We start from the raw sequence: 21,251 nt of genomic DNA, 5'->3' as shown, positions 1-21,251 counted from the left end.
AGATTATTGCTTTGATAATTTCATTCCCATGTTAAAAAAGAAATGACATCCTCCATTTTTACAGCTTGAAGCCGTTTATTTATTTATTTATTTATTTATTGAAGCCGTTTTCAATGGCATTTGAGATCTTCCACACTATCTCCCTAGTCTTGAACTATGGTCATGGATATATATATTTTCTGTGCTAGATTGGAAACTCATGGAGTACAATGACCATTAATGATGATGATGATACGAAGAATCATAAATACTAAAGGCGTTCTGTGTGCTGGGAAACTGTGCCAGGGTTTTTTTTTTTTTTAATTTTTAAAAATTAATCTACATTATCTTTAGTAAGATCATGTCAGGTTCATTGCTATACTTGCTTTCTTTGCCCCAACTAGCTCTTACCTCAAATGAGTTGAATGAGTAAAATATTAAAAAAGTTGAGCAGTGGAGTGGAAGAGTGAGGGTGGTGGTAGGGAGAGGTGTGTAGAATCTGGGTAGAGTTTGCGGTAAACAGGCTAAAATGGGGATTAATGAGTTGCCAGACCCCATTTGAAAGAAATGATTTAGACTTATTACATTTAAAAATATTTATTGACTTCTGTTTGCTACTTGCATGGTTATATTTAAGGTCATTTGGGACCAGCTAAGAAACCAGGATTTCCATATTTCTTTTGGGTAATTAAACTTAAGCCCTGGGAAAGGATTGATGGGGAGGAGGGCCGGTGGCGCACTTGAAAAGAGAATCCGGCACTAGAGGGAGCAATAATCTTGGGCAAAATGCTTTGTGAGAACAATTGGAGTGGGGACAGGGAGGGGGAGCTGCAAGTGGGAGAAGAGCATCCTCTAGATGTGCTCACTACGTTCTTGATGAGAATGTTGCATTGAGAGAGCAGGCCCTCAGAGCTCCTATAAAGGCAGAGCAAAGCTCTTTAATTGACATTGCTTGAGAAATTCCTGGCAGGCTCTGGAGTGCTTGTTTGGCTTTCTGTGGTGCCTTTGGTTCCCTAGGGTGACAATAAAGACTAATGTTAAAAACATTTTAAAAATTTAATTTTTATGAATGCTTTCAAAATGATAGAGGAGTGAGACCTGTCCAATGGAAAAACAGTAAAATAAAAAAAATAAAATTAAAATCCTTCAATTTTCATTCCTCAGAACTAACTACTGTTGGGATCCCTGGGTGGCGCAGTGGTTTGGCGCTTGCCTTTGGCCCGGGGCGCGATCCTGGGGACCCGGGATCGAGTCCCACGTCGGGCTCCCGGTGCATGGAGCCTGCTTCTCCCTCTGCCTGTGTCTCTGCCCCTCTCTCTCTCTCTCTCTCTGTGACTATCATAAATAAAGAAAAAAAATTAAAAAAAAAAAAAAAAGAACTAACTACTGTTAATAGTTTGTAGCCTTCCATATCCTTTTGTATGTAAACATAGTAGTTTACTTGAAGAAACAAAAAATGAGATTATGCCATACATATTGCTTTGCTCTTCACCTTTAACAAATCATTCATTATTGCTAGATACTACATCAATGGAAGTCTATAAAAACTTGTATGTGCATTTCAATAAATAGTTCTAAAGCAGCTGCCCATAAAACTACTACCCAGGCCTAAGAAAAAATAGAAAAGGAATATTGCCAGCTACTCCTCTCCTTTTCTGATCTCTATACTTCCCTTCCCCCCTCTCAGAGGTAATCCTGACTTTTATAGTAAACATTGACTTTTTTCTTTATTAGTTTACTACTTAATTATGTATTCCTAAGTAATTTAGTTTAGTTTTGCCTATTTTTGAAATTTATGTATATGAAATCATACTATAGCTATTTCTTTGTATCTTTTAAAAAATTCATTGTTATATTTGTCAGATTCATTTACATTGTTATACATTCATTTTCACTGATACATAATATTTGAAGATACCACCATTTTTTTACTCATTGGTCAATGATCAGCTTGGGGTAGTTATGAGGAATGCTGCTATGAAATTTTTGTATGTGTGTTCTGGTGTATATAGGAATACATTCCTTTTGAGAATATACCAAGGAGTAGAATTTCTTTTCTTTATTTTTTTTTAGGAGTAGAATTTCTTGGTCAAAGAACTTAAACTTTAGTAGATAGCTGCTAAAATCACTTTTCTTTTTTTTTCTTTTTTTTTTTTTAATTTTTATTTATTTATGATAGTCATCAGAGAGAGAGAGAGAGGCAGAGACATAGGCAGAGGGAGAAGCAGGCTCCATGCACCGGGAGCCCGACGTGGGATTCGATCCCAGGTCTCCAGGATCGCGCCCCGGGCCAAAGGCAGGCGCCAAACCGCTGCGCCACCCAGGGATCCCCTAAAATCACTTTTCAAAGTGATTTACTAATTAATTACTCCCAGTAGCAGGATATGAGAGTTCCTCTGTCCTACTCTGCCAAAGTTTGTATTGTAAGACTTTAAAACTTTTGCCAATCTAATGATGTATAGGGCTGTTTTGTTTTATTTTATTTTATTATTTATTCATGAGAGAGACAGAGAGAGGCAGAGACATAGGCAGAGGGAGAAGCAGGCCCCATGCAGGGAGCCCGATGTGGGACTCATACAGGCATTCCAGGATCACATCCTGAGCTGAAGGCAGACACCCAACCGCTGAGCCACCCAGGTATCCCTCCATTTGGTTTTGATTCACATTTTTCCAATTACTAGTAAGTGTGGGTGGCATTTCATATGTTTATTAGCCTTTCAGATTTCGCTATCTCTGAAATGCCATTTCAACTTCTGCCTATTTGTCTGTTGTGTTACCTGACTTCCTCTCATTGGTCTGTCAGAATTCTTTGTATATTGGGAATACTAATCCTTTGTCCGTTTCATATGCTGCAGATATCATCTACTTTTAGATTGTTATTTCATTCTTTTGATGACCAAAATTTCTTAATTTCAGTGAAACCAGATTTATTAGTCTTTTATCTTACGGCTTATCTTTTTTTTTTAAATAATAAATTTATTTTTTATTGGTGTTCAATTTGCCAACATACAGAATAACACCCAGTGCTCATCCCATCAAGTGCCCCCCCTTATCTTTTTTTTTTAAGATTTTAAAAAATTTTTTCATTTATTCGTGATAGGCAGAGAGAGAGAGGCAGAGACACAGGCAGAGGGAGAAGCAGGCTCCATGCAGGGAGCCCGATGCAGGACTTGATCCCGGGACTCCAGGATCATGCCCTGGGCCAAAGGTAGGCACCAAACCGCTGAGCCACTCAGGGATCCCATGGCTTATCTTTTTTATTTTTTTATTATTTATTTATTTATTATTTTTTTAATATATTTTTAAAAATTTTTATGTATTTATGATAGTCACACAGAGAGAAAGAGAGAGAGGCAGAGACACAGGCAGAGGGAGAAGCAGGCTCCATGCACTGGGAGCCCGACGTGGGATTCGATCCCAGGTCTCCAGGATCACGCCCCGGGCCAAAGGCAGGCGCCAAAGCGCTGCGCCACCCAGGGATCCCTCTTTTTAAAATCTCATTTAAGAAATCCTTTCCTACCTCAGGATCGTGATTATATTCTCTCATGTTCCCTTATAAATTTGTTTCTCAAATTTAGCTCTTCAATGGACTTGAAATTTATTTTTATGAAGAGTGTGAAGTAAGGTCTTGGCATCTCTTTCTTTTTTTCTTTCTGTTTTTTTTTTTTAAAGATTTTATTTATTGGAGAGAGAGAGAGAGAGAGAGAGAGAGAGAGAGAGAGAGAGAGAGAAGCAGACTCCCTGTTGAGCAAGAAGCCCAAAGTGGTGCTTGATCTAGGACCTGGAGATCATGACCTGAGCCGAAAGGCAGATGCTTAACTAACTGAGCCACCCAGGCACCCCTCTCTTTCTTTATAAAATATTTATTTATTTGAGAGAGAGAGAGAGAGAGAGAGAGAGAGAGCATGAGAAGGAGAGGCAGGAGAGAGAGAGACAGAGAGAGAGAGAGAGAGAGAGAGAGAGAATATCTCAAACAGACTCTGTGCTGAGCATGGAGCCTGATGCAGGACTCCATCTTATCATCCCCAGATCACGACCCTAGCCAAAAGTAAGAGTTGGACGCTTAACTGATTATGCCACCCGGGGGGCCTCTCTTTTTTATTTTATCTATTGTGGATATCTTTCTAATCAACACATAATGATTTACCTCATCATTTTTGAGAACTACAGAATTACCCAATTTGTTTTTGATGCATATTTTCTATTTTAATCTATTTGTCAATACAAATACTGCTATAATATTCTTTTATGTATATCTTTGAGTATCCATGCTAATATCCTATGCTGGAGATTGCTTGAAGTGAGATTACTGGAATAAAAGGTACACACACTTAAATTTTTGATAGGAGGGACTCCTGGCTGGCTCAGTCAGTAGAGCATGCAACTCTTGATCTTGGGATTGTGAGTTTGAGCCCCACATTGGGGGTACAGGTTACTTTAAAAAATAAAATATTTTATTTAAAAAAAGATATATTTATTTGAGACAGAAGATATAACTCGAGTAGGGAGAAGGGGCAGAGTGGAGAGAGAGAGAGAGAGAGATAATCCTCAAGCAGACCCCTCTGAGCATGGAGCCTGACCTAGGGCTCAATCCTAGGACCTTGAGATCATGACCTGAGGCAAAATCAAGAGCCAGATGCTTAACCAACTGACCCATACAGGAGCCCCCCAAAATAAAATTTTTAAAAATAGATGCATTTTTGATAGGTACTTCCTATTTTACTTCTACTAGCAGTGATGAGGATGCTCATTTATCTCAGTCTTCATAATATCACTTTTAATTTGACAATTTATTTTTTATATGGCATTTAAAAACTGCTGAAGGGAGGAACCAAATTCTATTTGACATTGATACTGGTATCATCTTAAGAGATTAATGACCAGGCCCCCAATAGCTCCATCTCCCTCCACTTTGATAAGCAATGGGCTTCTAAAATCTAAGAATTTGGTTGAACCTTTCTAGTATTAGGAAAATTGTATCCTGTTTTCCTTCCTCTTTCTATTTCTTTAAGTTGACATTGAGTAGAAAGGGCTGAGAGATGGGCTTATCTTGGTCTTCATTTCGTTCTCTTGTCTATTCTCAAACCCTGGTCTATCCCTCACTGATTCCATAGAGTGACTCTGGTTTAAGGAAGGTCATTCTTTTGACACTTACTGGTTTTCTTCACATTGGCCTTGAAATGATCACAGGGACACTGCTTCTTTGGCATCCCAGGCACTGTCATAAGTTTTCTTTTATGAGCTCTCAGGAACCAGTCTGAAATAACAGGGTTGGTACTTAGAGGGGAAGGTTAATAAGAGAGTAGGGAGTAGGGCAGGGCTTTACTTGCCATCCTCCTTGCCTTCCAGTTTTTTTTTTTTTTTTTTTTTTTTCAGACTGCCTTGGAAGTTAGGAAAGGAGTCAGCAGAGAACAGAGGGGATACCCAGTTACATGAGCACCAGGATTTCTGAGTTGTTTTGCCTGACCTGTATTGCCAGGAATTTGGTAGCAGGTTTGGAGGGGGCATCAGGATATCATTAAGGAGACCAAAAAATGAAGAAAAGATCTAGGCATCTGCCTTTGGCTGCCTTAACTTAGCCAACCATTTTGCCTCCCAGATTTCAGTCTTATTTATGAGTAAAAGAAGGTCAAAACCAAGATCCAGGAAGTTTTTGGGAGTTAGCCCTGGGTTCTTGGGGAAAAGAGTGAAGGGGAAGGGGCAGCCAGAGATTCAGCCAACTCCCCTTGGACCTGGGAGGGGTCAGCTGCGGAGGTTCAGGAAGAAGACGAGCATTGGTACTGTGGGGTGGGCCGGTGGAGAGGGCAGTGGGTGAAGTCAGCTCAGAAAACATCTGAACAGGTCTGTGGGGTGGGAGTGAAGGGAACTCAGGGGTGAGAGCGGGATCCTGACGTGGAGTGCTATGGTTGATACTGACCTTTGCACTCACATTCTTGGCCACCTTCCTGGAGCCTCCTCCTACTAGGAGCCTGGCGATTATCCCGATGGCCTCTGGCGACCCCTGGTGGAAGGAAACAGGTCATGGCCAGGCACTGGAAAGGGAAGGGGCCAACAGAAATGATCCCCCAGCATTGTGCTACCTACATCAGAGCAATTTTTCCTTCCTTTTTTTATTCAGGGATCTAGGGTACTTCAAGAGAAGAGTATTTTTTAAAAGATTTATTTATTCATGAGAGACACACAAAGAAACGTAAAGACATAGGCAGAGGGGGAAGCAGGCTCCCTGTGGGGAGCCCTGTGCAGGATTCCATCCCAGAACTGTGCCAAAGGCAGACGCTCAACCACTGAGCCACCCAGGTGTCCCAAGAGAGGACTATTTTATTTTTTTATTTAATTTTATTTTTGATAAAGATTTTATTTATTTATGAGAGAGACACACACACAGAGGCAGAGACACAGGCAGAGAGAGAAGCAGGCTCCTTGCAGTGAATCTGATGTGGGACTCAATCTCCAGAACCCAGGATCATGCCCTGAACCAAAGGCAGATGCTCAACCACTGAGCCACCGAGGTGTCACAGGACTATTTTATTTTATTTATTTATTTTTAAAATAAATTTATTTTTTATTGGTGTTCAATTTGCCAACATATAGAATAACACCCAGTGCTCATCCCGTGAAGTGCCCACCTCAGTGCCCGTCACCCAGTCACCCCCACCCCCTGCCCACCTCCCCTTCCACCACCCCTAGTTCATTTCCCAGAGTTAGGAGTCTTTCATGTTCTGTCTCCCTTTCTGATTTTCCCACTTATTTTTTCTCCTTTCCCCTTTATTCCCTTTCACTATTTTTTATATTCCTTCCCCAAATGAATGAGACTATATAATGTTTGTCCTTCTCCGATTGACTTATTTCACTCAGCATAATACCCTCCAGTTCCATCCACGTCGAAGCAAATGGTGGGTATTTGTCGTTTCTAATGGCTGAGTAATATTCCATTGTATACATAAACCACATCTTCTTTATCCGTTCATCTTTCGACGGACACCGAGGCTCCTTCCACAGTTTGGCTATTGTGGACATTGCTGCTAGAAACATCGGGGTGCAGTTATCCCAGTGTTTCATTGCATCTGTATCTTTGGGGTAAATGCCCAGCAGTGCAATTGCTGGGTTGTAGGGCAGATCTATTTTTAACTCTTTTTTTTTAATGATTTTATTTATTCATAGAGACACAGAGAGAGAGAGGCAGAGGCACAGGCAGAGGGAGAAGCAGGCTCCATGCAGGGAGCCTGATGTGGGACTCGATTCAGGGTCCCCAGGATCAAACCCCGGGCTGCAGGCGGCACGCTAAACCGCTGGGCCACCGGGGCTGCCCTATTTTTAACTCTTTGAGGAACCTCCACACAGTTTTCCAGAGTGGCTGCACCAGTTCACATTCCCACCAACAGTGCAGGAGGGTTTCCCTTTCTCCACATCCTCTCCAACATTTCACAGGACTATTTTAAATGGATAAGGAATTGAGGTTTAAAATATGGCTTAGAGGGATCCCTGGGTGGCTCAGCAGTTCAGTGCCTGCCTTTGGCCCAGGGCATGATCCCGGAGTCCCCGGATCGAGTCCCGAGTCAGGGTCCCGGCATGGAGCCTGCTTCTCCCTCTGCCTGTGTCTCTGCCTCTCTCTCTCTCTCTCTCTGTCTATCATGAATAAATAAATAAAATCTTTAAAAAAAAATCTGGCTTGGAGAGAAGCTTAGCTGGAGGTAGGTGGAAAAAGAATGACTTCTGGATGGAAGAAGGGACAAGAGGTGGGTGTTAATCAAGACCTGATGGGGCACCTGGATGGCTCAGTTGATTGAGCATCCGACCCTTGGTTCAGGTCAGGTCATGATCTCAGGGTCATGATTTCAGGGTTGTGGGATCAAGCCCTGCATTGAGCTCTGTGTTGGGCTCCATGCTACGCATGGAGTTAGCTTGGTTTTCTCTCTCCCTCTTTCCCTGTGGATGTGTTCTCTCTCTCTCAAGTAAATAAATAAACCTTTAGTGGGGGGAAAAGACACCTGACAATACGCCCTAGTCCCAGCACACATTAAAATTCTCATAACTTAAGAAATGGGAACAAGGAGCAGATTATTCCATACACTAGTCAGGATCTTCACCTGACCTTCAAGTTTCCTGTATTTGAATCCATAATCCCAGTTCAGCTATAAGAGGATGGTCTCTACTTTTTTGGCTTTGGAACAAAGCCAATCTTCTTTTGGCTTCTAGTCAAGTCTGTTTTATCTCTTGGTGCTGTCTTATTCCTGTTTTGTGATCCTAAAATATTTCTATGACAATCAAGAATGATGGTTGTTAGACTTGAGATTCTGGAGCTAAAACTGGGCCTAGATGATGCTTCCTCTGTATTGCAGTTTCTGATAGTTCCCATAAGAATTAATTATGCCTTCACATGGTTCCCCATTGTATTTGAATGCAGCTCTCAATGCACAGTTATACATATAGTTTGTTGCTTAAAATCTGTTGTGCGCCCCCCCAAATTCATGTTGAAGCTCCAACCCCCAGTACTTCAAAATGACTGTATTTGAAGATAGAGTCTTTAAAGAGATGACTGAGTTAAAATGAGGTTATATGGAGGGTTCAAATTCAGTCCAACTGGAGTCCTTCTAAAAAGAAGAGATTTGGGCAAAGAGATACCAGAGATATGAGAAAATAAATTTTTGTTGTTTAAGTCCCTCATTCTGTGCTATTTTGTTGGGACTGTCCTAGGAAACTAAAAATCTTTCTCCCATTGATGGCTCAGTAGTCATTCAGTTGCATACAGCTGACACATGGTAGACACTTTGTAAATGTTTGTTCAATAAGCAAATGAACAACTTGTCTAGAAAGGGCCCTTAGAGGTCCTCTGGTTCAATCCAAGGGCTCTTTCCCAGACTTGTGCCCTTTCTGCCACATAGATGGAAGGTGTTGCATCATTTCCCCAAGTTCTAGTTTCCAAATTGTTCTCATGTGCTGTTTTGAGTACTATTAAAATAATTTAAACGGGCACACATAGCTCCTGCCATCTAAACTTTTCTAATATTTTACTCTCACCTGACCTCTGCTTGTAGTTCCAGAGGAAAGCCACAGAATGTTAGAGCCAGAAGGACTCTTGGAGGTTACTTAGTTGAATCTCTTTATTGAGAAGTTTTTAAATTCTAAATGTAATATAGCTATATTAGAGAAAATTTGGAAAGTACAGAGAAAGAAATATTTGCTCTTACCATCTGGTGGTATTTTGGGTGTGTTTCTTGCGTATGATTTTCTTTATACATTGATAACCATACTATGTGAATAAGTTTCTTTTTGTTCACTTTATAAGCATGTTGCTATGTCATCTTCATAATGGACATTTCTATTAACTTTTCTTTCTTTTTGGAGAAAGAGAGAGCGCATATGGGGAGGGGTAGAGGGAGAGAGAGAATCTCAAGCAGACTCCACACCCAGGCAGAGCTGGATCTCATGACCCTGAGATCATGACCTGAACCAAAATCAAGAGTTGGACACTCAGTTGGACACATGACTGAGCCACCTGGTGCCCCCTCCTTTTGTAAAAAAAAAAAAGTTTATTTATTTGAGAGAGAGAGAGAGCATGAGAAGCGGAGGGGGGCAGAGGGAGAAAGAGAAGCAGATTCCCTTCTGAGTAGGGAACCCACACAGAGCTCTATCCCAGGACCCTGAGATCATGGCCTGAACTGAAAGCAGATATTTAACCGACCGAACCACCCAGGTACCCCCATAAGAGACATTTTTAAAGATTTCATAATATTCCCAACAAGTATATGTGCTCCAGATTATTTTATTATTTATTTTTAAAATATATTTATTTATTTATTTATTTATTTATTTATTTATTTATTTATGAGAGACACAGACAGAGAGAGGCAGAGACACAGGCAGAGAGAGAAGCAGGCTCCATGCAGGGAGCCTGAGGTGGGACTCGATCCCGGACTCCAGGATCACGCCCTGGGCCGAAGGCAGGTGCTAAACCGCTGAGCCACCCAGGGATCTCGAGTGCTCCAGATAATTCAACTATTCACCCATGCTGAATTTTTAGATTGTTTTATTTTTGGATATTGATACATTTCTTTAAGTTTGTAACTGTTTTCCAAATGTTAAATTATTGGGCAAGATTTCTTCCCAAAGTCGAATTACTGGGTCAAAAGTTAAGAACAGGGGATCCCTGGGTGGCTCAGCGGTTTAGCGCCTGCCTTTGGTCCAGGGTGCGATCCTGGAGTCCCGGGATCGAGTCTCACGTTGGGCTCCCAGCATGGAGCCTGCTTCTCCCTCCTCCTGTCTCTGCCTCTCTCTCTCTCTCTATGTCTATCATAAATAAATAAATCTTAAAAAAAAACAAAAGTTAAGAACAGTTTTATATTTCTTGATATAACTAAATTGCTTTTAAAAGGGTTGTACTAATTAACTAAATCACTACCCCCCCTTTTTTTCAGATGAGGAAACTGTGAGATTAGGGGTTTGGTACATCTTAGATTTTTTTCTAACATGCATTAACATTAACATATAATTTATAAAACAAAAGTTCAGGATACCTGGATAGCTCAGTGGCTGAGCATCTATCTTCAGCTTAGTGTGTGATCCTGGGGTCCCAGGATTGAGTCCCACATCGGGCTCCCTGCAGGGAGTCTGCTTCTCCTTCTGCCTATGTCTCTGCTTCTTTCTCTGTGTCTCTCATGAATAAATATGTTAAAAAAATAAAGTAAAAGCTCATTTATGTCCTACTGAAAATCAATTTTGGAAAATATTGATATAGTGGGATAAGCATGAATTTTACATCCAGGCAGACCTGGATCAACTACTTGCTCAACTACTTGCTCAACTACTTGCTCTGTCACTTAACGATGTAGTCTTGGCTTTGATCTTTGATTCTCTGGTTTATAAAACGAATATCCACATTGCAGAATTAGGAATAGATGAGCTACTGGGGATGCCCAATAGCCAGTGTCCAAGTAGGTGTTCAGTTACCTGATGATTATTACTGAGGTTATTAAGTTAGACTTCTGTTACTTGGTCCCAAAGAGGGCATCTGGAGTGTTAGGTTTGTTGCTTTCTGCTGACCTGTATGTGTAAAGAAGTTACTCCCTCTTGTTAGGACTTGTGGTATATCTGTCATTATTTTCACTTCCCTGTTCCATTACATATTAACTTTATGATTTTGGGCAAGTTGCTAACCTCTGCATCTCGTTTACCTAATTTGTAAAATGAGCCTAATGAGTCCACTAATGTGTGTGCATGTGTCTATTTCCTAGCTTTGTCCACTAGAGGGCCTAGAAGCACTAGCCACTGGTAGCTATGGGCAATACCTTACTGCCCAGGGTTTGTGAATACCATTCTCCAGGGAAAGGAACCAGAGCTCCTTGGAGAAATGGCTGATTCCAGGGCAAGCCAGGGAAGTACAGATGAGCCTGGAGCATCTTGTGGTATCAGAAAGTCTGGAATTGCTAAAGAATGATATGTCAAAAAGACATAAAAGTCTACTTGCAGGAGCTCTCAATGTTCCATTTTGAGACAATATGAACAACATAGTAATGATAGTGATGGATTATAATCCATAAATGTCCATGAGTCTTTATGCGTATAAATAAATAAGTCAATAAATAAATGGGAGAGAAGGAGAAGCTTTTTCTTTTTCTTTTTTTTTTTTAAAGATTTATTTATTTATGATAGACATAGAGAGAGAGAGAGAGAGAGGCAGAGACACCGCCGAGCCACCCAGGGATCCCCCGAAGCTTTTTCTTATAGTAGAATCCCAATTAATAAATGTAGAAGGAGGGACTCCTGGGTGGCTCAGTGGTTGAGTGCTTGCCTTCAGCCCAGGATATGATCCTGGAGTCCGGGATTGAGTCCCACATCAGGCTCCCTGCATGGAGCCTGCTTCTCTCTCTGCCTGTGTCTCTGCCTCTCTGTCTGTGTCTCTCATGAATAAATAAATCTTAAAAAAAATAAATGTAGAAGGAATGATGGAAATAGAAAATTACCATTTGGCTAATACCACAGTAACACTTGTTGAAGATGGGAATCGTCAATGGATTTAAAAAATTAGTTGGCATAAGTATGAAGAGAAGAAACAGGCTGTTTGCATAGCCTTAAAGTATCTCTCCACAAGATACTTATTTATTACAATGGGAAAAAGAGTAACTTTACAGTAGAGAAACCTGGCAGACACCACCTTAACCAAGTGTTCAAAATTAACATCCTCAGTAGTTGGGAATGATCAGTATCATGGGCTGTCTGATGTGATGCATGGAGTAGGCACACATTACTTCTGTGGTATTCTTGCCCAAAATGCATAATCAGAATTTAATCATGAAGAAACAGCAGACAAACCCACACTGAGGCGCTTTCCACAAAATAACTGACCAGTACTCTTCAAAACTGTCAAAATTGGGGCACCTGCGTGGCTCAGTGGTTTAGTGTCTGCCTTTGGCTCAGTTCATGATCCCGGGGTCCTGGGATCAAATCCTGAATCAGGCTCCCCACAGGGAGCCTGCTTCTCCCTCTGCCTGTCTCTGCTTTTCTCTGTGTCTCTCATGAATTAAAAAAACCCCAAAACCTGTCAAAATCATGAAAGACAAAGAAGACTGAGAAACTACTCTAGCTTGGGGCAAACCAGGGAGATATGACAACTTTATTCAGTTTAGCGTACTGGATTAGATGCTAGACCAGAAAAGGGACATTATTAGGGTGATCAGCAAAACCGTGAATATTAGTACATTCATCATTAACATTATGTCAATGCTAATTTCCTGGTTTTGATAATCATAGTTATGTAAGATGTTATTTGAAAAAAAACTGGATGAAAGATATATTGGAACTATGATTATTTTTACGGCATTTTTTAAGTCTGAAAAATAAAAAGTGAATTAAAAAATATATTTCTGGGAGGACACAATGAGGTAATGTTTGAAGTGCTTAGAACATTGCCTGCCACATAGGATTGCTTAACACATTTCAGCTATTATTGTAGATAATTTTGTAGTTAATAATGATATTATAAGTAATTAATCTATTATTATAAGTAATTTGTTTCCTGGCATTCTCATACATTCTTATCTATTCTCCTCCCTCTCTGTGAAAAACACACAGTGCATGTATGTTGTTATTCTAAGAGATAAAGTAAGATCAGATTTTATTTTGAGAATTTGGGGGATGGGAAAGTGAGGGGAATTGTTCCTCCAGTCAGACCTGGGCACTCCAAAACTGTGCTTGGCTGGGTGACCTGGATTGAGCTGGATATGGCTGTAATAGCGCCAACTGGCAGCACAGTGAGCCTTCCCTAATTCATTGGCATTGTGGTTGAGAAGCTACTTGAGAAATTTTACTCAGTCCATTTATTGAACCCTTGTTATGTACACATTATAGGTCATTTAACATTCACAACAATTATATGTTCTAAGTGGTATTTTACTCATTTTAAGATGATAAAACGGGCTCCAAAAAGTGAAGCAGTTTTTTCAAAGATGCAGAGTAAGTGGTGTAGTGAGGATTTGGATCTAGGTTCCCTGGACTTCAAGGCTGAGTCTACAGGTCTAAGTAAGTCTAAACCTATAGCCAGGTGTGAGAACTATTAATATAGAGCAGGGGTTCTCAGCTGGGGAGTGGTTTCCTCCTCCAGGGGACATTTGGCAACGTCTGGAGTTAACTTTTGTCTATCTTAACTGGGGGAAGAAGCGGAGAGCCTTCTATTGGCATCTAGTTGGTACTGGCCACACGGATGCTGCTGAATATCTTACAATGCACAGAATAGCACCCTACAGCAAAGAATTGCCCTGACCCAAATTTCAATAGAACTGCTGTCAAACCAAGGTGTAGAGTCTTTCAAGGGCAACATTTTGAACTTAGAAACCTGAGCATTTATTCTTCACTTATCAAATATTTACTGAATACTATGCTCGATAGTGTGAGAGATATGGAAACAATATAGCAGATTGTGCCACCAAGGAGGTTATAGTCTAGAAGGGCAGGGGATAGAGATAGGAAAGGCACACCAATCCCTTCAATATAAGATAGAAAATGACAAGTGCAAAGAGAGAGTCAAGTTAGGGCTAAGTATGTTCACAGGACAGAGGCCTCATACTTGGTAGTGAGAAGAATCGGGGAGGCTCTGAGGAGGAGGTGGTTTCTGAGCTGAGTGTATGAGTGAGGTTAACCTAGTGCGGAAGCATGAGACCCATTCAGGGAACAGCCAACAATCTAATTTAGGGGGAGCATAGAGCATTTGTTAGTGAGTGGAGGGGTGGATTGGAAAGGCAGGTTGTGGTTAGAGGTTTGAATCCAGGCTAAGGACTCTGGCCTTGGTGTCTGTCATAATGATGGAAAAGCCTTCCCCTCAAGACTGGCAGCCTAAGCCCTAGTGCTATGAGGCCCAGCACCTTCCAGCGATCTCTCTCCAAGGGAAGGGAAGTTCGAATTTGGGGTAAAGTGAACTTCCGATTTTAAGGATCAAATTGATTTTAAATATGTAACAAAGTTATTTTACTTCGAAGTAACCCTTGGGGGCGGCCCTGATGGCTTAGCGGTTTAGCGCTGCCTAGGGTGTGATCCTGGAGGCCCAGGATTGAGTCCCATGTCAGGCTCCCTGCATGGAGCCTGCTTCTCCCTCTGCCTGTGTCTCTGCCTCTCTCTCTCTCTCTTTCTCTCTGTTTCTAATAAATAAATAAAATAAACAAACAAAAACAAAACAACAACAACAACAAAAAAAACAAAGTAACCCTTGGGGAGTTGGTTCTCTCAAGCAGAAACATATATGGATGAGCTCTCTTCTGCGTGGTTGTTCTGCTAATGGTGAGGCCACCTGAGATGTAGTGAGAGCTGGAGCTAATTTGGAGTCTCTAACCTAAGGCCTGCTTCCCAGAAGGTCAGCTGAGTATGGCTAAAGCTTCCAACATGGATACTATCTGGTGATATGATTTTTCTAGTTTATTACTTTACCATTAAAAATTATTGGTGTCGGGATGCCAGGGTGGCTCAGTGGTTGAGCATCTTTGTTTTGCTCAGGGTGTGATCCCGGAGTCCCGGGATTGAGTCCTACATCAGGCTCCCTGCATGGAGCCTGCTTCTCCCTCTGCCTGTGTCTCTGCCTCTTTCTCTGTGTGTCTCTCATGAATAAATAAACAAAATCTTTAAAAAAATTATTGGTGGCATTCTGGTACACTATAAAGAAAATATAAGCAAGGAGTTCTCGTCCTCCATGAATATATACGTACAGTTGCCTTTAGCACATTTATACACTGTCACCAAGACTGGTTCTTCTGGAAAAGGATTTAGGGGCTGAAGGTAAGGGAGCAGATTTTTATTGAGCCAGTATATGTATATGTTTTGCTAGCTACAGTTTCAAACATTTTGATACCCACCATCTCATTTTGTTCTCACAACACTCTTTTTAAAAAAAATCTATTTATATATTCATGAGAGACACACACAGAGAGAGATAGAGACACAGGCAGAGGGAGAAGCAGGCTCCATGCAGGGAGCCCGATGTGGGACTTAATCCCAGGTCTCCAGGATCACACCCTGGGCCGAAGGCAGCGCCAAACCGCTGAGCCACCTGGGCTGCCCTCACAACACTCTTTGGATATAAGTATAGTCTTTTCCTTTTTGTGGGTGAGGAAGCGGGCATTGACAGAAGCTAACTTGCCCCAAATCCCTGTAGCTGGAAGGGGCTATATTTCAATGCATGATTTTTTTGTTTTGTTTTGTTTTGGTTTTTTTTTTTTTTTTTTTTGCCACTTTTTCTTTTCTGCTTTTTCCACTTTTTCTCCCCCCTGTTTCCCTTTATAGAAAATTAATCTCATTACCTGGATTTGGGCTGCTAGAGACCACAGGCATCAGCATTAGTGGCAGCAACAGAAGGAGAGAAGAGATTAGAATTTTCATTGCGACTGTTGGTGCTGCTGTGAGTTGCTTGAAGAGAGTGCAGAAGGTTCCTAGTTGGAGGCTCTGGATGTCTTCCTGTCTTCCTTGGGATGGTGGTCTGGGCTTTAATCCCTGGCCAGTGTTCCCATTAGAGGGTGAGAACAGCTAAGTGATGCTGACCTTGTTAGGTAACAGGTTTACAGGAATCTAGGAGGAAAAACTGGCCAAACAAAAGAAGTGAAGCATTCTTAAGAACACAGGAAGGTGACTGACAACTTGGCAGCAGTACTGGTTCCCTCCTTCCCTCCCAGGGTGCTATGATTTCTTTCCCAAATCATTTTACTCTTTGAATTTCCTTATACTTTTGGTGATACTTTCTAGCTTAATATCGGGCAGGAAAGGGAGTACTAAGGGTCCGCTTCCCCTCTGTCCTCTGGGCCTATGGCCTTGGCACAATATTTGCAACCAGAGTGTTGCTTGTGAAGTTGCCCTGTCCTCACTCCATTTACAATTTCCTCCTGGTTCTATGGCCACATGGGTAAGGTGGGAAGCAGAGAGTCCTGAAGAGGAGAGGCTATTTCTCTCTTGCTCAGAACATTGGCTCTGAAACTGGGACCCCTTGTTTGTCAGGAAGGTGGCTGGAGCTTAGTTGCTCCAGCCGAAAGGAGCGGGAACTGGGCTGGTGCAAGACCCTAGGGCTTCAGGTCCAAGAGGGTTTGAGAAACAGGAACCACAGGAGGGCAGGAGCCCTTAAAGGGTGTTTGTTGGCTCCAGACCTTGTTTGGAAACAGCCCAAGGCAAAGGAAGAAGGTAATACTATTTAGAGTAACCATGAAGGGTTACAGAACATTAGTACTTACTAAACTTGACTCATTTCAGAGACTTTGGGAAATGTGCTCAAAGGAAGAGGAGATACTGGGCTTGAATGCTGAGTGATATTTGGGGGGAGGGGGAGGGTGGTGGTGCTGAAGGGAAGGTTAACAAGGAAGTCCTCCCAGGTAGTCTCCAGACAGGAGTGAGAACAGTGGCTTGGTTGTTTAAGAGGAGGGAAGAGGCAAGTCATGAGTCAAACCCTATTTGATTTATGTATGATCATTCTTACCCTGTCAATTTTCAAATTATTGCTGCTTATGGACATGTTGGAGAGTTGATTATAGATTTTGCTACTACAGAATTTATAAAGCACCTGCATGGGGCAGGTACAATGGGGATTGTCCTCCAGTTAAAAGCTTGGGTTTGGTCTGATATAAACCATTGATGTGGTTTCTCTGGAAAATTCTAACAATGTCTCTGTTCTCTGGAGGCTCAAATCTAAAGCGAGATGACATATATTCATAAAACCTAGAAATGGAAGTGGAACCAAATACCAAAAGTGGCAGGAGTGCATGGTAGGCTCAGAGTCACTCAGGGAACTCTGGGTTAGGTGGAGCTTGGGTGGGGTCTTGCTGGTAGAGTAGGATTTGTGTTGGTAGAGGGTGGAAAGGAGGGAAGCACAGAGAAGGAGCATGGAGCTAACTGACTGGGGATCTTTGAGGGCAAGGGCGGGGTGTTACTGTTCATTTTTGTGTTCTTGAACTTATGCAGGGCCTGGCACTTTGGTAGTACTTTATCAATATTTGTTGAATTAAGTGATATTCTTGTAACACTTTAACTAGGCCTGGTATGTTAGGAAGCATGTGAAAAGTGCAGTCCATTATCAGAAAGAAAATTTCACTGATGAATGGTCACCCACCACAGGGAACCTGGGGGGAGTGCTTTCCTTTCCCCATTGAATTGTCAGCCAGCCCACTCCCAGGCTGCTGTAGGGTCAGTGAGTTCCTCCTAGCCCTTTCTCCGGGTCCCCTAAGTGCTGGCTCCCAGTCAGTTCCCTCTGTCTGGTTTTCCCCTCCAAGGACTTGAGGTGGGGTGTTGGGTCCTGGGTACCACAGGAGGGGGCTTTGTGTCCCTTTGGATCCATTGATCTAAAACACCCCCAGGACAGACTTTTTTCTTGTTAATATTGACAACTACTTAGAGCCCATCTGGAGAACATTATTTGTTTCAACACAGTCTCTCTGCTTTACAAAGCTCCCCTTCAGGAAGGAGGTAAGGGGAAAGTGGGGAGAAAATACCATTCTGCCCCTATTTGGTTTCCTCACTCCACAGAATACTTAGTAGACATTCAGAAACGTTTGTTGACTGATTCCATGATTCATGCTGCCCTAATAATTTATTCATATACATATTCAGTAGACATTTGAGCACCGAATGTGTGCCCAGGGTTTGCTAGGTAGTGGCTACCGAGAAGAAGAAGGTGTGAAATTGTCTTTGAGGGACTCTCACTAGACATGGAGACCGCCTGAGGGCTGCCCCAACTGCTCCGTTTCACACAGCGGAAATTAAAACACAGGGAAGTTATATGATTTGTGCAACAGCATACAGTTCTGTTAGCCACAAAACCACAGGACTAACATTCAAGTTTCCTGACCTGCTAGAATTTCTGTGGTGTGCAGCTGCCCATTGTCACACCTGTAGGTGTGGTGAGCTCTTGTAGGAGAGAGTGGACATTCAGAATGAGCCCACAAATGCCTTGGATTAACCAGAAGGACATGTCTGACCCAACCATGACCATCTGGGACATTTGCATTATTACTATTTTATTTTTTTTCACGTTGAACTTGAAATGAGGAAAACTGAGCCCAGAAACCAAGAGTGGAAGATTTTCACAGGGGATTGCTGAGATGGCCCTTAAAAATCTGTGTCTACCTCTATTGAGGTATTTCCCACTGTACTGTGATGTTCTGACTTTGAACTGGGTTCCCTGCATAGCCCAGAGCTCAGTGAAGGCAGAGACCATCTGGTTCATCTTTGTGTCTCTGGCACATAGTACATAGCAGGCTCTAATAAATATTTCTTAAAAATAAAACTGAATATGGGGGGCCTGGGTGGCTCAGTTGGTTGAGCATCCAACTCGATTTTGACTCAGGTTCTGATCTCAGGGTCTTGAGATCTAGCCCTGCATCAGGCTCTATGCTCAGTAGGGAGTCTACTTGAGATTTTCTCCCTCTGCCCCTACCCCCACTCTCTCTCTTTCTCTCAAAATAAATCTTTTTTTGGGGTGAGGGTTGGGGACAGCAAAGCAAGGTTTATTGAGCGATAGCAAAGTGATAGTACAAAGCTCCCAAAGAGGAAGGGGACCGGAAAGGGTTGTCACGGGAGTTTCTAAGTCTAGGGGTTTTTATGGGCTTGTTGACAGGCTGTTTTAATCTAATTAACCCTCCCTGCGTCTGTCATCCAATCAGGTTTTTGTCATCTACCTATCATATGGGGAAGGGTGGAGGGCTTCCTCCAGGGTGGTATAAAATTCTTTTAAGGGTGGTTTCCTCTTAGGGCAAGGACCCCTTGTCCCTGCCTGCCTTTCTAGCTGTTCATCATTCTCCACTCTGAAGAGGTAACCCTAACTGCTGTTAGGGAAAAAGGGCAATGACCGGTCTTAGCTACTTCCTGTTGGTCAGGGGCATTGGATGGGGCAGCAGTCATAGTTCCTCTCATTCTGATCTATCAACGGGTCCCCTGTAGACATCTGGTTTGACTTCCATATGAAGCTCCATATGAATCACCATTTGGAGTTTGATGACCTTTATTCTGGAAGATATAAAGCAAGTTGGGGGCATTTAGGAGGCAAAGCCCAAAGCACCAATGCAAGACTGAGTACAGCCAAGGGTCCCGTGAGAGATGGAGGATGTTTTACTGTACTCCACTGTATGTACTGTGAGGGTGAAAGGAATGCAATAAGGAATATGATTTTGTTGGGATATAGGAAGAGTAACATTATCTGTGCCTTGTCACTTCAAGACTAGTTTGAGGTCCTCTCTGGGTTCACAGAGGGGTTTTGGTTCCTTGTTGTTAGGCCCCATTGGGGAGCAGGGTTTGACTCTGGAATGGTGGATCCAGGCTTCAAATTCAGGCACTTTGACTGCTATTGAAGTAGGTAAAACATTGTATGCAGGCCTTCCCTGACTGCAGGCTTCTGGTCTCCAGGGTAAAATGGGACAGGTTGGTTATTTTGGGGCTGGGAGTTGGGAAGCTCCTTGCAAGAGGGATGAAATGATTTATCAAATCAAAGACTCTTGTCTATCAGCAGGTCATTTAGAAGGAAGAATCTCCCATATAAGATCTCGAAGGGGCTCAACTCCTTTTTCATGGGGGTGTTCCTAATTCGGAGTAAGGCAACAGGGAGTAGAGACATCCAATTTTGACTTGTTTCTCGTGCTACTTCATTTTTCCAAGGATTGAAGTCTTCAGGCACAGTGTAAGTAATAGATAATGCCCCAAACCTTAGATACTCCTTCTGTTATCACTCTGAAGGGGGTGGGGAGTCCAAATTGAAGGATTTACTAGTGCATTTATCATTTCTGAGGCTTTTTAGGTTATACAGGGGAAGGCCTCAACCCAGTATATGAAGGTATCTGCCCAAACCAGAAGGTACCTGTACCTATGCATTTTAGGCATGTGTGAAGTCCATTTGCCAGTCTCTCCCAGGATAACTTCCTACTCGCTGTATACCTCTGGGGATTTGCAGATGGGAGAATGGGTTATTATTCGTGTTTTTCCTGTCCTAGAGTTAGTTTTCATAGCTTTGGAAATCAAGAGAGCAGGAATGCCCCTAAAGTATATTGGTCAGCCACAAGCCACCAGATCTAGCTCTTTGCTTAAATATTCCATTGGCTGTTAAGCTGACCTTGAGCCTGTGTTAGAACACCCAGGGCCATTCCTTTTCTGTCACATACAAGTTGTAAGCCCTCCTGGTAGGAAGACTTAAAGCTGGGGCACTGAGTCAGGCCCTCTTGAGATTTTTTAAAAAGCTTTTTCTGGGATCCCTGGGTGGCGCAGTGGTTTGGCGCCTGCCTTTGGCCCAGGGCGTGATCCTGGAGACCCGGGATCGAATCCCACGTCGGGCTCCTGGTGCATGGAGCCTGCTTCTCCCTCTGCCTATGTCTCTGCCTCTCTCTCTCTCTCTGTGTGACTATCATAAATAAATAAAAATTAAAAAAAAATTAAAAAAAAAAGCTTTTTCTGACTCTGGATCTCACATTAATAGGTGGGTACTGGCTGTCTGGATGTCTTTCATCAACCTGTAGAGGGGGCATGCTATTCTCTATATCCTGGTATTTATGAGCAACAGTATCCTGTTATGCCCAAAAAACCTTTCCAACAAGGGAAAGTTCTGGGTTCCTTAAGGTGTATGGGAACAAGCACTGCTGTTAAGGCCTGATGCACTTTAGCCCAAGTGGCCCAGACCTGATTAATATCAGCCTCCACAAAGGGGAGGCAACTGCTAGTCTACCCAGGGGCTATCAATATTAGAGTTAATATCTCTACCTGAGAGAGGAGTGGGGTTCTCAGGCATTAAGAAAGAGTGAGAGAAAATTAGATCTTCCCAGTTGTATCCCAGA

General features: G+C 42.4%; 1 protein-coding gene across 1 annotated transcript; it reads right to left on the bottom strand.

Annotated features, from left to right (window-relative positions):
- Positions 1–491: 491 nt before the first annotated feature.
- On the bottom strand, positions 492–16,133 carry CXCL17 (C-X-C motif chemokine ligand 17). The gene is made up of 4 exons (XM_041743498.1): positions 15,759–16,133; positions 5,897–5,980; positions 5,135–5,236; positions 492–992 (listed from the first exon to the last, which is right to left on the bottom strand). Exons 1-4 carry the CDS (start codon positions 15,835–15,837, stop codon positions 895–897), a joined length of 363 nt encoding a protein of 120 aa, XP_041599432.1. The 5' UTR covers positions 15,838–16,133; the 3' UTR covers positions 492–894.
- Between the last annotated feature and the right edge of the window lie 5,118 nt (positions 16,134–21,251).

This window comes from Vulpes lagopus, chromosome 2, assembly GCF_018345385.1.
Source record: "Vulpes lagopus strain Blue_001 chromosome 2, ASM1834538v1, whole genome shotgun sequence".
Lineage (NCBI taxonomy): Eukaryota > Metazoa > Chordata > Mammalia > Carnivora > Canidae > Vulpes > Vulpes lagopus.
The sequence above is the reverse complement of the archived record's forward strand: the minus strand, read 5'-3'. Positions and strand labels throughout refer to the sequence as shown.

Bases quoted from the DNA above. Each gene is read 5' to 3' on its own strand.
- CXCL17 (XM_041743498.1), bottom strand. From the start codon at position 15,837: ATGAAAATTCTAATCTCTTCTCTCCTTCTGTTGCTGCCACTAATGCTG. The intron at 5,237-5,896 runs GTCAGTATCAAC...CTGTTATTTCAG, and splicing joins CCAAGAATGTGAGTGCAAAG to ACTGGTTCCTGAGAGCTCAT. The intron at 993-5,134 runs GTAAGTGTCAAA...TTGTCACCCTAG, and splicing joins GGCCAATGTGAAGAAAACCA to GGAACCAAAGGCACCACAGA.